This window comes from Pseudogymnoascus verrucosus (assembly GCF_001662655.1).
Source record: "Pseudogymnoascus verrucosus strain UAMH 10579 unplaced genomic scaffold scaffold_46, whole genome shotgun sequence".
In the NCBI taxonomy this organism is placed as follows: Eukaryota; Fungi; Ascomycota; class Leotiomycetes; order Thelebolales; family Thelebolaceae; genus Pseudogymnoascus; species Pseudogymnoascus verrucosus.
This window is the reverse complement of record NW_017263697.1, coordinates 49,230-63,781: the sequence shown is the minus strand read 5'-3', so window position 1 is coordinate 63,781 and position 14,552 is coordinate 49,230. Positions and strand designations below refer to the sequence as shown.

General features: G+C 51.6%; 4 protein-coding genes across 4 annotated transcripts; 3 read left to right on the top strand and 1 right to left on the bottom strand.

Annotated features, from left to right (window-relative positions):
• The first annotated feature begins 2,482 nt into the window (after positions 1-2,482).
• On the top strand, positions 2,483-4,718 carry VE01_08010 (uncharacterized protein). The gene is made up of 2 exons (XM_018277438.2): positions 2,483-3,104; positions 3,159-4,718. The coding sequence occupies exons 1-2, from the start codon at positions 3,006-3,008 to the stop codon at positions 4,269-4,271; spliced, it is 1,212 nt and encodes a 403-aa protein (XP_018127415.1). The 5' UTR covers positions 2,483-3,005; the 3' UTR covers positions 4,272-4,718.
• A 390-nt stretch (positions 4,719-5,108) lies between these two features.
• Positions 5,109-8,315, top strand: VE01_08009 (uncharacterized protein). The gene is made up of 4 exons (XM_018277437.2): positions 5,109-5,394; positions 5,548-5,632; positions 5,689-6,989; positions 7,038-8,315. Exons 1-4 carry the CDS (start codon positions 5,377-5,379, stop codon positions 8,163-8,165), a joined length of 2,532 nt encoding a protein of 843 aa, XP_018127419.1. The 5' UTR covers positions 5,109-5,376; the 3' UTR covers positions 8,166-8,315.
• A 524-nt stretch (positions 8,316-8,839) lies between these two features.
• Positions 8,840-11,860, bottom strand: VE01_08008 (uncharacterized protein). The gene is made up of 5 exons (XM_059463927.1): positions 11,846-11,860; positions 10,801-11,793; positions 9,847-10,748; positions 9,533-9,794; positions 8,840-9,472 (listed from the first exon to the last, which is right to left on the bottom strand). The coding sequence occupies exons 2-5, from the start codon at positions 11,706-11,708 to the stop codon at positions 9,205-9,207; spliced, it is 2,340 nt and encodes a 779-aa protein (XP_059319439.1). The 5' UTR covers positions 11,709-11,793; positions 11,846-11,860; the 3' UTR covers positions 8,840-9,204.
• A 2,014-nt stretch (positions 11,861-13,874) lies between these two features.
• On the top strand, positions 13,875-14,541 carry VE01_08007 (uncharacterized protein). Its single transcript, XM_018277435.2, has 3 exons — positions 13,875-13,954; positions 14,013-14,126; positions 14,206-14,541. The coding sequence occupies exons 2-3, from the start codon at positions 14,037-14,039 to the stop codon at positions 14,437-14,439; spliced, it is 324 nt and encodes a 107-aa protein (XP_018127423.1). The 5' UTR covers positions 13,875-13,954; positions 14,013-14,036; the 3' UTR covers positions 14,440-14,541.
• Positions 14,542-14,552: the final 11 nt, after the last annotated feature.

Below are 14,552 nucleotides of genomic sequence, written 5' to 3'. Positions count from 1 at the left end.
GGGGTGGATGCGGGGAAGCGCGGGGAGGTTGGGAAGGGGGAGATAGGGGTGGGTGGGTGATACCGGGTCCCTGTGTTTGCACGTGAAATAGTGTATTGGAAGAGGGGGGACTGTGTATGGTGTGTATGTACTATCAAATGCACGTTTTATGAACTATACTCCTAGGTGCGTTGTTTTCTTTGCTTTTTTATCTGGGGAAGATGGATGCGGGTGAACCCGCTGTCAGGGAATGAATGGGGCGTTGAGATTGAGATTGATGTACTGGGGTGGGCCTCGGTAGGAGTGTAGATCTCGGTATGTACTGTGTTGCCGTGTGCGGGTTGAAGGCTGGGGGAGCTGACTTGTTCGGCTTTCTTGATGAGGAGAGTGAAGGGGGATATTTGAAGATTGAAAGAAAAAGGGTTAGGGCTCATAAAAGCCTCGCACGATGAGTCCTCCCTCAATACCAACGACGATATGAGAAACAGGCTCATCGGCCCGTCTACCAGCTCCAATCCCAACACCCCATTACCAACTCCCCATCCCCTACTCACCACACCCCTTCAACGATCCCCTCATCCCTACCCCCTCCTCACGATCCCCTCATCCCATCCTTCCTTCTCGTCCCTCCTCGCCCCTTCCACGCCCACAGCCAATAACGAAACCCACCAGTAACGGATTATGCATTGGTACCTGAAATCACATGGGCGTACTGTCGACCCACCAATCAGCGCTGACAGCGACGATGAAGGGGATTAAGTTAGTGCGTATGAGAGCGGGTTGTGACGGACGGGGGACTGAGGGATAAGGCAACTGGGCGAGGATGAGCCACTGTTAGACTGGAGACTGAACTGTACCTCCGTTGTGGGGCAAGCAGTTCGTGCTATATCGTATCTACCTCAGCCATTTCTCTTATCTCTTGACGCCCCGGCCGGATGGATGTACAGTGTGGAAACGGACACGACGACAAGTTTGAGATTCGTACTCGTTCGGCGGAGGCAGTTTGTTTGGAAATGCGAGTCAGGACCCATAATTGTTTGTGAGTTGCCTGTTACTTGAAGTTATTTGGACAGTGATTGGGTGAGTGATGAGGCAGAGAGGGATGCCGATTCGGTCCTTGTTTATCGGATCGGCCGGGGTGGGGCTATCACGGGATTTTTGTGGAGTTAAGTGAGTGAGTTGAGGAGTTTGAGTGATTTGTGGTTTTGAAGGGTGGTTTTTGAGAGGCTGGATGGGGAAGTTTGGAGGTTGAAGTGGAAAGGGGTATCGTGAGTGCATGTGTGAATGTGCTTGTGAATGAGCTTGTGAATATGATCCGCGTCGTGTGCCGTTGTCTTCGTTATCACGTGCAACCTAACGGCTACCTGTCTTTGTGTGTTACCGTATCGCTGTCGTCGGCGTCATCTTGCATACCGTAGCGGTAGTGGCGCCCGCCGCCGTCTCACTACACACCACACACGTTCCTTCCAAGGCGTGGTGTCGTCATAGGTAACAACCCGTCAACCACACTCTGTCGTGTCACGACAAGCCAAGGCCGAGAAAGACGAAGCAACGCCGGGAAGGAAAGGGCCACGGATCAATCCTGGTATTCCTATCTCCTCGGTCTTTGTCAAGGGGATTATTCATCGCCGAAACTCAACTATAGTACACGTTATTGTACGCGCATACCGAACCCCTATCCATGCAAGCCGTAGCGAAAAAGCCGCAACGATCATCCTCCTTTACTTTACCGAGAATTGAGAGGGCAATCAATCCGCGGAAGCCGCAGAAGGCGCCGGCAAGCGCTGGTGTGTTTTGCGCGACTTAAGGGTGTTGATACGGTAACGGGGCACAGGGCTACTTGGCTGAACGATTGTGGTGAGTGTGCGGCCGGGAAGGGGACTGACTGCGGTCTGTACAATGGGGATGTGTGGACGGCACAGGCGCCATGGGCGTCATTTGTGACACGGTTTGGGATAAGCTCCGCCCGCAGGACCCTGGACGGGTTAATATGGAAATCTGTAGGCGGATAGATTGGGCGTGTTTGTGGATTAGGAGAGGGTGAGGGAGTGAGAGCGCCGATAGGCAATTCTTTGACACTTGAATGTTTCCCCGGGCTTGCAATCTATGGATTGGATTGTCGTCTTACTACGTATGGGTATGTATGAGTGGTATGATACCAAGAAACTAAGCAGGAGGCATGAACTGCGTGGTTTTCCGTCCTTACAAAACGCTTAGAGTACTGTACATCCTTACATGCCCACACTATAGTGTCGTACATATGTACTTCGGGTGCATTAAGCCTGATTTGTTGATTTGCTTGAGCTGACGGCGATGTATGGTGGATTGGATAATTTAGACCCTCTTTTTCAAATGTTCAATGTTTCCATCTTCCAAGGGTCCGGCGGATAAGTCGAGCTGGGATAGCCGTGGTATCTTTAGTATCCCTAGTAGATGAGTACTGTATTTGCATCAGCCCACGGCAGCGACGAACCTGACGATGATGGGGCAACCCCCGGCCTGAGTCTTCCTCTTTCCGCCGAACTATAAAGATGGCCTCTTCTGCCCCTTTCCGTACATTCATAAACCATTGCATCCCTCTAGGACAAAACCACTACCTATAAACCACTACTATTACTATCTATCTACTACTACTACCTCTTATCACCTACAATCACCATCGTCGTCGATTTCCAACTTCCCCTCAAAACCCCACCCGCTATCCTACGTCACAGATCCACAATCTCCTTCCTTACCAGAACGCCAACCCCACTACTACGCTCTGAACCTCGCACTACAGTCACACTAAACACTCGCCATCATCCACCCAAAATCCACTTCATCACCACCCACTTGTGTCATCCAGCCAGGCTCCCCCACCCCCTCATACATATATCATCGACCTCGTTTCCCTTTTCCCCGGATTCTCCAGAAAAGCAAATAACACATTCCACTTCTTCACACCCTGCTCTTTCGCATGAGTGGAATCGCATGATCATACGCACCCCTGAACATTATCGTTTTTATCATACGCCATAAACGGAACAATGGAGAACTTATCTATCACCAACAACATGGAGGAGAGCGATAAGAAGAAGGCCGTCCACTTTGGAGCTGGAAATATCGGGAGAGGATTCGTTGGCGAGGTAAGTTGTTTTAGAATCCTTTATTTCTCATTATCAGGCTAACCATCGACTTAGTTCCTACACAACTCTGGATATGAGGTTGTCTTCGCGGATGTGCAAGACTCCATTATCGACCTGCTAAACGCAAAGGACTCGTACGACGTCATCCAAGTAGGAACCGAGGGCGAGCAGAGGTCCCAAGTAAGGAATTACCGCGCCATCAACTCCCGGATCAACGAGGCCGCCCTGATCAAGGAAATCACTACCGCAGACGTAGTAACCTGCTCCGTCGGGCCCAACGTGCTCAAATTCATCGCCCCCGTCATCGCCCAGGGAATTGACCGCCGCGCCTCCGGTCTCCGCCCCCTTTCCGTGATCGCCTGCGAGAACGCCATCGGCGCCACCGACACCCTCGCCGAGTTCATCAAGAAAGGCGTATCCCCCTACCGCATCCTCGACCTCGGCAACCGCGCGCGCTTCGCCAACTCGGCCATCGACCGCATCGTGCCCGCGCAAGACCCCAACGCGGGGCTCGACGTCAAACTCGAGAAGTTCTCGGAGTGGGTCGTGGACCGTACGCCGTTCGCGCCGTACTCCCCGCCGGATATTAAGGGTATTAAGTGGGTCGATGACCTCGTGCCCTTCATAGAGAGGAAGTTGTACACCGTCAATACTGGTCACGCTGCCGCAGCGTACCACGGGTATTACCACAAGAAACAAACCGTCTTCGACGCCATGCAGGACCCCCGCATCGTGAAGCAGGTGCGTCGCGCGCTGGCGGAGACGAGTAGTCTGATCGTCGGCAAACACGGCATCGGAGCCGAAGAGCAGAGCGAGTACGTCGAGCGCATCCTGCTACGCATCTCGAATCCCCACCTTGAGGACTCGGTTGAGCGCGTCGGCCGCGACCCGCTCCGTAAGCTGAGCCGCAAGGAGCGCTTCATCGGCCCGGCTACCGAGTTGGCGGAGATGGGGCGCGAGTATTCCGCCCTGTTGCTGGCGGCGGAAATGACCTTCCGATTCCAGAATGTACCGGATGATAAGGAGAGTGAGGAGCTCGCGAGGCTGATGGATAGCACGAAGGACGCTAAGGAGATTGTCGAGGAGGTGTGTGATGTTGAGCGTACGCATCCGCTGTTTGATGATTTGGTCAAGATTGTCGAGCGTGTGCAGGGCGAGGCGGTATAGATGGATGGGTTTACCTCGTGCATTTTTTGGTGGTTTTAAAAGGGCTCTGCTGCGTTTTCTAGGCGCAATTAGTGGAGGGGGGGAAAGGGTTATAGGCGCTGTTTTTCTTTGCGATTCCCGGCTTCGGATAAAGCCACTCATTTGTTATGTTTAGAAGAAGCGTTGTCTTGATGGCAATTGCGAATATGAATCTGTATGAATATATGATATACTCGAACAAACAACCAAGATCACTTTTCAAGTACGTGTGTTTCGTAACTACGTTGGAAGCCGCCAGAGGGGCAGTTATGTTCGAGGCAATCAGGAGAACGGTTGCCGCTCTGGATAATGCAAATGATGAGCTTTTGGAGCCCTGGAGCAGAATGCCTCGTTCGCTTGCGGAAGCTGGTGTGCTGTCATCATAGTAGCTGCTGTCATCGTAGCCGCTGTCGTCAGTAGTATATGCTGTCACTATATGTTCCTGTCATCTTTGGTTTTGCCTCATAGCGATTCTCCCGTTGATGAGAGATTCCTTTGGCCGTAGAGGGAGCTATGGCCGCTTGCAGTCTTGTTAGTTCATGGCACTGGAGTCCACCACCTGTAGAATGAAATGAGTTAATAATCTCTTTCAGTCGGCTAATTTCCTAGTCTTAAGAGCTGCTGGTATACTGTTGCGATATCGAACTCCTCAGTATAATGCGAACATATCATGTGACTTTGATGTAATTATTTCACGTGATATTCATATACCTAACTTCAAGCCTCAGGCACCAACATCCAACCCCACCCAATCCAGCCTAGCGTACCACCCTACGGCGGTGTAGACCGGCAGCCCACGCAGCTGGAGCTCCAAAGACCACGAAATCCAAAAAGGACCGCCGCAGCTCTCCTGTCCCCTCCCCGCACTCCGCCATAAACCCACGAATCCATTACCTCCCCAGGGCAATCACTGCGCATATATCCGACGCAGGCCCCGGATTCTATACGCCCTGCTATTTGCAATTCACTGAGGGAGACGCAAGGACGACTCACTGTTGATTGAGATTTGGCGAGGAAGCCACGTTGAGAGTGTTTGTGTGAGAGTTTCAACGCCGACGAATACGGAGCACGAGAGAGAGTCGGCAAGATGCGTTTGGACGTTAAGGTTTGTGCTCCCGGTTTTGCTATGTCTGTTATATGATGGGGGACCCTGAATTTGGGGAACTGGTGGTGGTGCTGGAGGGAGGGGGGGGTTGGATGTTGGAGGCATGTGAAGGAGGGTTTTGGGGATAGTTGGCTAACGGGCATGGAATTATAGAAACAACTCTTCGCGAGGAGCGAGAGGGTGAAGGGGATTGATTTCCATCCTACAGAGCCGTGGATCTTGACTACACTTTACAATGGTATGGATAGCCTCCCCGCACCCCCCAAGGTCAGGGAACTGACATATATACTCCAGGCCATGTATACATTTGGTCCTACGAGACCCAGTCGATCGTCAAAACCTTCGAGCTGACCGACGTTCCCGTGCGCGCGGGTCGCTTCATCGCGCGCAAGAACTGGATTGTCTGTGGATCCGACGACTTCCAGCTGCGCGTGTACAACTACAACACCTCGGAGAAGATCACCACCTTCGAGGCGCACCCGGATTACATCCGCGCCATCGTCGTGCACCCCACCCAGCCATTCGTTCTCACCGCCTCCGATGATATGACTATTAAGCTGTGGGATTGGGAGAAGGGGTGGAAGTGTGTGCAGGTCTTTGAGGGACATGCGCACTACGTTATGGGACTGGCTATTAACCCGAAGGATACTAATACCTTTGCTTCGGCGTGTTTGGATCGCACAGTCAAGATTTGGAGTCTGGGGAGCTCGACAGCGAACTTTACGTTGGAAGCGCATGAGACGAAGGGTGTCAACCACGTGGATTATTACCCGCAGTCGGATAAGCCGTATCTCCTTACTACCTCGGATGACAGGACGGTCAAGATCTGGGATTACACCACCAAGTCCCTGATTGCCACCCTCGAGGGCCACACCAGCAATGTCTCGTTCGCCTGCTACCACCCGGAGCTACCAGTCATCATATCTGGTTCAGAAGACGGAACCGTCAAGATCTGGCACGCAAACACCTACCGCCTCGAGCAGTCCCTCAACTACGGCTTAGAACGCGCGTGGTGTGTTAGCTACCAGCGCGGCAAGCAGGGCGTCGGAATCGGTTTCGACGATGGAGCGGTTGTTATCAAGATGGGTCGCGAGGAGCCAGCTGTTTCCATGGACGGTTCGGGGAAGTTGATCTGGGCCAGGCATAGCGAGGTTGTGTCGTCCATCATCAAGGGCGGCGATGCTTCGCTGAAGGATAACGAGCCCATCTCCCTCCCCACCAAGGACCTGGGCACGTGCGAAGTCTACCCGCAAACCCTGATTCACTCGCCCAATGGCCGATTCGTCTCTGTCTGCGGTGATGGAGAGTATATCATCTACACTGCTCTGGCGTGGCGTAACAAGGCGTTCGGCTCGGCGCTGGACTTTGTTTGGGGATCGAAGGATAATAGCAATGACTACGCTATCCGCGAGTCGCCGACAAGCGTGAAGATCTATAAGAACTTTGTGGAGAAGGCTGGGGGACTTGATGTTGGATTCCAGGCTGAGGGCCTTGCTGGTGGTGTTCTTCTTGGTGTTAAGGGCCAGGGTGGAATCGGCCTGTTCGATTGGCAGACTGGTGGCTTGGTTAGGAGGATTGAGGTTGATCCCATCAATGTGAGTACATTCTCTCCAATCTGGCACGGCAACGTTCTAATTTTCTAGGTCTACTGGTCCGAGAGCGGTGAACTCGTCACGCTTGCTTGCGAGGAGACCTTCTACGTCCTGCGCTTCTCGCGGGAGAACTACCTTCACGCTCTGCAGAACGGTGAAGTCGAGGAGGATGGCGTCGAGTCAGCATTCGAGGTCATCACCGACATCAACGAGAGCGTGCGCACCGGAGAGTGGGTAGGCGACTGCTTCATCTACACGAACAGCACGAACCGCCTCAACTACCTCGTCGGCGACCAGACCTACACCATCAGCCACTTCGACCAGCCCATGTACCTCCTCGGCTACATCCAGCGCGACTCGCGCATCTACCTCTGCGACAAAGACGTCTCCGTGACCTCTTTCTCCCTCTCCCTCTCCGTCGTCGAGTACCAGACCCTCGTCCTCCGCGACGACATGGAGTCCGCCGCCGAGCTGCTCCCCTCCATCCCCGCCGCCGAATCCAACAAGATCGCCCGCTTCCTCGAGGGACAGGGCCACAAGGAACTCGCCCTCTCTGTCGCCACTGACCCAGAACACAAATTCGACCTCGCCCTCGCCCTGAACCAGCTCCCGACCGCCCTCGCGCTCGCTCGCGTCGCTGACGCGGAGCACAAGTGGAAGACGGTCGGTGATGCCGCGCTCGCTGCTTGGGACGTCGCACTGGCTGCGGAATGCTTCATGCATGCACGTGATCTGGGATCCCTGCTGCTTCTGCACTCTGCAACTGGTGACCGTGACGGACTCGCCGCGCTGGCTGAGCAGGCTCGCGAGGGAGGCGCACATAACGTCGCCTTCGCGTGTCTGTGGCAGCTAGGCGATGTACCAGCGTGTATCGCGCTTCTGAGCAGCACCGGACGCGCGGCTGAGGCGGCGCTGTTCGCGCAGACGTACGCGCCTAGCGCGGCGCCTAAGGCGGTAGAGGAATGGAAGAGGGAGCTTGAGGCGGGGAAGAAGGGACGGGTGGCGAAGATTCTTGGTGTACCTGGAGCAGAGGGGGATGAGGAGTTGTTCCCGGAGTGGGATGAGTGGATTCGGTTGGAGGAGGAGGGTGGGGTGGCGACGGTGACGGAGCTGGAGGTAGAGGAGAGGGAGGAGGAGGTTAGGGAGGTGGAGGAGAATTTGATTGATGCTGAGGCGTAGATTTGTGGGGCGAGGGAGTATAAATAGTAGAGTAGGAAGGTATACTGTTTGATTTGTCTGCCTGTGGCAGTTCCTGTCTTGTGGGGCACGGCGGGGTCAAAAAGGGAAGATAGAAGATAATGACATTTCATATTTTTTTAGTTCACGCGCATGAGTACTCCTGCTGCCCTAAAGTGCCTATAGAGAGTTTGCTTGGTGGTTGGTAGAACTCGGCCTGAGCACTATCGCTACTTTTCGCAACGAGAAGGTGATTCTACCGACAACGCTTGGTGAGAATAAGGAGACCATCAGGCTCAAGGAAGAGGAGATGCTGGACGTCAGTCAATATCCTCCATGAAAATAACGATCGGCTCCGTAATGCGGCTGATGACCAAATGGCTGCGTTGGAGGCGCATGAGAAGGATATGGAGGGAGGCATGGGCGAGCTCGACGCTGCCAGTGGCAAGTGACAGAACGTAGTGACAAGAACGTGGTGATAACAGCACACGAATAGACCAAATGGGGAGCAGAGGCTAGGGTTCATACGAGATTGTATATTCAAGTCCCTCCTTGCGAATGTCATGCTAGCAGATATCGTTCTAAAGCCATTGCCAAAGAATAAAATATTAGTTTCGCAGTCACATTCAAAATCACATTACAAAGAAAACCGAGGTTTGGTGTCCATAATTGGATCTGATATTTATTGGAACTTAAAGAAGCAAACGCGAATGTCAGAAGCCGAAGTCCTCCTATTGATATTTGGTTGCCGAATATGCGAAAACTATCATTCTTAGCGTCGTGCGTGATGAAAAAGCCGTCAGTCATTATCATAATAAAACCTCGTCTTGGAGGCCGAGGAGAAGCCGTAAATAGACCCGATGGTAAGCGCCCGACGGGGAGAAAAAAAATGTTAATAGCCCAATCTCCAACAACAGAGGCGCGGAAGAAGCGTCGCTGAGAGTGGGGGAGATTTGAGCCAGGCAGCCAGGGGCAATATTAGATAGTCGTACACGTTCCAGCTTTTGAATGCGAATCTCGCCGAGAATTTCGCCCTGGCACTTTACTGCCAATACATATTCCAACGAAGGTTTTGGTGGACGGGACCGAGCTTCATCTTCCCGTCTTCCGCATCGACGAGATGCAGGCGAGCCCGCTCACAGGCTTGATCGGCATAGTAAACCGGCGGGCAAACAGCAACTGACGTCGTTGCTCGGGCGTACGAGGAGCACAGGTTGAAGGTCAGACGCTGGAAAGCGTCGGCACTCATGTTGTTCTCATCAATAATGGTCACGTAGCGGGTCGGTCTCTTGGTTCCTTGAAGATCTGGGCTGTAGACTAGGTTAGTGGCTGATTCTTCAAATAGGGGGTCTTTAAGGGGTATAACTTACTGGGCGATGATGAACGCATCATTAATCGTGGACGAGTTCTCAACCACAGTGCCGCATGGAACGTTTCCGAGCTTCGAGGCAATATCCCTGTCGGCGAAGAAGCGGGTATGATGGCGTTTGATCGCCACAATGATTGTGATCTTTGCGTTGGCCCCGAGTTCCTGGGATAGCTCATGCAGCTTACGGCCCTCTTCGATTTTGATCGCCTGGAATTCTGATTCAGAAACTCCGTCACGGTAGTAGACGATGTGCTCGGGGTACACTGCAACTGTTAGTTTTGCGGTAATTCAGCGAAGGGGTGAGATATGTCTTACATCCGTTATTTTTTTCCGCATATCTTTTGAGGAGTTCAGCCATCATAGGCTTCACATTTCCAATAAAGCCCAGCAGACTTTCTTGGACACTGGCAACAGCAGTATATGCCGTGCATTCGCGATCCCAGGTGCCCACAAGTGCTGCAGTTGAAGGGGGCGGGTTGACTGATCGAAGCGCTCCTGGAGCGGCATGAGATATGTCACCGCCCAAAAGCATGCAACGGCCTGATCTAAACAGAGGTTCCTCCGCGATGCAGTTGGTCCCGCCGAGTTTGACATTTACCTTCATGGCGATGTTCGCCAAGTATTGAGCGGAACCGCGACCACTGAGAGCCTTCTCTTGAAGCATCACTTGGGATGCAATTCCCATGTGGACATCAAGCCCGGCTTTCAAAGTTTTGTATATGGGAACACTGGCTCCTTGGAGTATGACAAAGATAACATCCGGGGGGACCCCGAAGCTGTTGTGCGCGCGCGCAACGGAATCCTTGACGACTTGTGTCAAATTTCCAAACGGATTTCCGACAATGATCGGAGGACCTTCTCTGGGGACCGTCATGCCACAATCAGTGAATGAGCGAACCATCTCGCTTCCGAACCTCTCAAGCTGGCCATTATCAAGAGGTTGTCTGGCGGGAATATAAACAATAACCCAAGACTTAATCGTGGATGGCCGAAGAAATCTGAGGCCGCGCAGGTTCCATCTGCCATCTCTTGGAGTCATTGGTCGATTTCCTCCATATGTCAAACGAGGAGCTGGTAAAACCCGAGCCTTCACGCTCATCATTTCTGGATTAACCTTGAACCCATGTGCTGCAATTGTAGGGACAGCGTGGTGGCTAAGCAGCCTCAATCCGTGCTGGATCTGGTTCTTTCTTTCATATGCAGGAGCGGTCGCAAATCTTTGGCATGATGTTAGCGTTGTAGAAAAATATATGGAAGTGGAATACATACTTTATGAAGTCCGCTGTCTCTTGGCCTTGAAGGACCTCCTTGTACCGCTCTCCATCGGCACTGAAGCACACTTCAAGGGGGAAGTCACCAAACCGAGTTGACGCCAAAGGAAGCCTGGGGAATTGGAGCTTAATGCCGTACTTTCTCTCAAAGTAGTCCGAAACCGAGGTCGTCTGCGTGGTGCTTTCGTCGTCGCCAACTCTCTCCTCAAATGTTGACTCAATGGCATTCCGCTGAGAAAATCCAGTCAACCTGATCTTTTTATCCTTCTTTGCAGACGTCAGATGTCTGATATTGAAGAAGCTGCCGCGAAGTCGGCCGCAGGCAACGAAGAACGTCTCAGGGTTTGAACGAAAATCTCCTTCCAACCGACCGGTCTGGGTTCCCATAAGAGCGCACGCAGTATCGATGAGACAAACTCCTGGCACCCAGAAAGGAGTTGTAGCTGTGTCGATGTTCAGTGTAATGCGGCCAAATCGAAGTTGCATGGATTGAAACACGCCGCGGCGTGCCTCAAGAACATTTTTGGTGGATCGAAGCATCATTGTTGTCTCGGGCGAGCGGTCGAAGTAGGCGTTCGAGTTAGGTCTGGTAATGAAGCGAGTTGCGGGATCCTTCCGAAAAACCGCCTGAATCCATTTCAGAATGTTTTCGATGCTCTCATTTCCGGCCGGGTTCAATTCGAACTTTCCATTTTGAATATAGTTGACGAGAGTTCCAATTGGGAGAACCCCGGTGCTTCTCACTGATACCTCGACTGAGTTTGGCTTGCCGTCTCGGCGCTTCTCCAACTCGACGACGTTAGTCTCTGCCGCCCCCACCGGAACGATTATATGTGGTGACCACCCAAGGCTCACTCCATCAAACACAAAGTCTTCCTTGAGAAATGTGGTCACTGCCTTTGTCATCAGGACACGCGCGAGCTGTTGCGTGCTCACTTTGTCGCTGCCTTTGAGCTGGGAGTCTTCCGGTACACGGAAACGAAATTCATATCTTGAGGGGCATGTTAGTACTAGAAAATTCATGGATGCAGTGGTAAACGTACTGGTATATAGCTTTTGTTGGAAGAGACTCAATAGTGTGATGATTCACCTGCACCATGACTTTTTCGCCAACCGTGCCTCGAACTTGGAGGTCTGGATAAGGTACTTGTCGAGCGCCCTCAGGGATAGGGACATCGTTTGGTAACGGGGGAAGGTTTGATCGCGGAGCATCTCCTGGGGTGTTTCCTTGGTAACCACCTCTGCCTCTGCCTCCGCCTCCACCTTTTTTCAGGTCAGTTACAAGCAATAGCTGGGGTGACATAGGCTTACGAGGCTCTCGGAACCGATCTTCACGTGGGGCCTCATCACGCCCAGGTGATCTGGATCTATCACGGCGCTGATGATCCCTCCCACCACGGTCTTGATACCCTCCGCGATCACGGTATCCACCTCGATCTTGGTTTCCGCCTCGATCGCGGTTTCCGCCTCGATCATTGTAGCCCGACATTGTGTCTTGATGTTGTGACTAAAATTGATCTGGGCTGAGAAGTCAGCTCGGCGCATAAACTGAGTGAAATGAACCAATGCTGAAATGGGGATTTTAATGAAGCAATTCTGGACTTGAAATGAGCAATTGGCTTACCTGGAACGGATATTTTGCGTGGTAAAGTGCGGTTGAAGAAAATAGGCTTTGGAAGAGAAGTCAGTCCAACGAAGGCACGATGTTATTGGTGATTGATGTGGAAGGAGGAAGAAGGGTAAAGGACGAAAGATGAGCTTTTATACTCACGAATTGGTAGCTTTGAAGTTGTTGGTTGATGTGTTTGGAAGGAAGATGAAGGGTCAACAACCAAAGATGAGGTTTTATACCCAGTAACTGGTGATATTGATTGAGAAAAGAGAAAGTGGCTCACCCGGAACGGATAGTTGAAATGATCAAGTACTGTTCAAGAATGGCTGGCTTGGTAGGTCAGAAGCTGGCCCTGTGAAACCTTGGTGCTGATGTTTGTTGTTGATGAAGAAGGATGAGGATTACGGATAAAAGAAGGGTATTTTATACCCAGATTTTGGAGTTGATGATGACGAAAGAAGAACGAGAGTCAAGGAGGATAGAAAGGTATTTGTACTCACATATGATGGTGAATAAGGAGGGAAAAGGTGACAAGCTCCTATTTACACTCACGCATTAGAGTATAAGATGAGAATTTGTAGGAAACGGCAGAAGGTTGAGTGTAGGTTGCATTGGGGGGCTTAAAGAGACGACAGACGCAGACCTCAGGTCGAGATCTGGAGTATTTGGTGTCCGCGTACGTGGCCAGAGGAGAAGACGCGTGTAGAGGATGTAAACAACAACCGTCAGGTAACAAAATAACAACCAATAGACTCACTTTAGGTTGACGGGAGGTCGACACACAGGAAGGTTGATGCGTGCTGGTGTAAACGTAGAGGGGACCAGTGGAAGAGTTCAGAAAATATCGAGAGCAGCTTCGGAATGAGATTTGTTTTTCACTAATAAAGGAAATAAAGGGAAAGAGCGACTATCGCGAGGCCTTGAAATCAAACTATATGTGTGTCCGTGATTTCATATGCTTGTAATAGCAACGGAATGCCCTCCCAGTATCTCAAGATGTGAGGAACCACGATGTCAACAAGGATCCAGAAATGTCCACAAAAGCCTCTCCACGGACAAACGGTGACACCAGAATGTTCAATTGTATCTTTGACGATTAATTATATTGAATCAAAGACAGAAAGGAGACATATGTGGAACCTTTCATTACCTTTGATTTACTTGGGATGATAAATTCTTCACACGCAAAGAAACCGAATAATAATGAAAACAATAAAAAATAATTGATGGAAATTGTTTTATACAGAAACCGCAAATTGAGAAGTGAAAACATTTCATACGACAAATATCAATGAAAGGCCTGTCCTGGACATATCCCTTACCTTGATTTCCTCCATTTTGTTCGTGTTGATGGTGTCTATTCTCACATGTCGTCAGACCGCCAACCTAAATCTGTCCACCGCTCAACAATACCACCCCGCCCCTGCCGGTCTAACCACATCAAGCCGGATATCAGCACCCCACCATCCACCGCTCCGAGGTTGCAACTCTTGATTCTGCATACCCCAACAAACTACATACTATTACTCCTAAAATCCAAGTAAGATGAAACGAAGCATAAGCTGCTAGAGTTTCCAGGAAAAGCTGACAGTCTACAGAATACATCGCACCAGAACTTCAAAATGTCAGGCGTCACTCTCAGCCCCGCCTTCAACCAGGCCGTCGTGGACAGCAAGAAGCTCGTCGAGAAGCCCAGCAACGACCATCTCCTTGTATGTCACCACTCCTCATCCGTCTTCCATACTGCTCCGTCGATATACTCCCAGGAAAAGCACTAGCTAACACACACAGGAAATGTACGGTCTTTACAAGCAAGCCACCCAAGACCCCCCGATCGAGAAGTCCGAGGCCCCCGGCGTCTTCGACCTCAAGGGCAAGGCGAAGAAGCGCGCGTGGCAGAAGGTTGTCGATGAGGGCGTGACCCCAGAGCAGGCTCAGGAGAAGTACATTGCGCTTATCGAGCAGCTGAAGGTGCTTTACAAGTTCGATGAGAACAAGGTCCCTGAGGCCGTTGGCGGGAAATGAGCGGACGATGGTTGATGTAGCTACTTATGATGCGAGAGATACACATAGGGGAGGCTTAAGCTTGAACCGCGAGGACTGCACAATACATGATTATTGAAGCGAAGATGGGATCT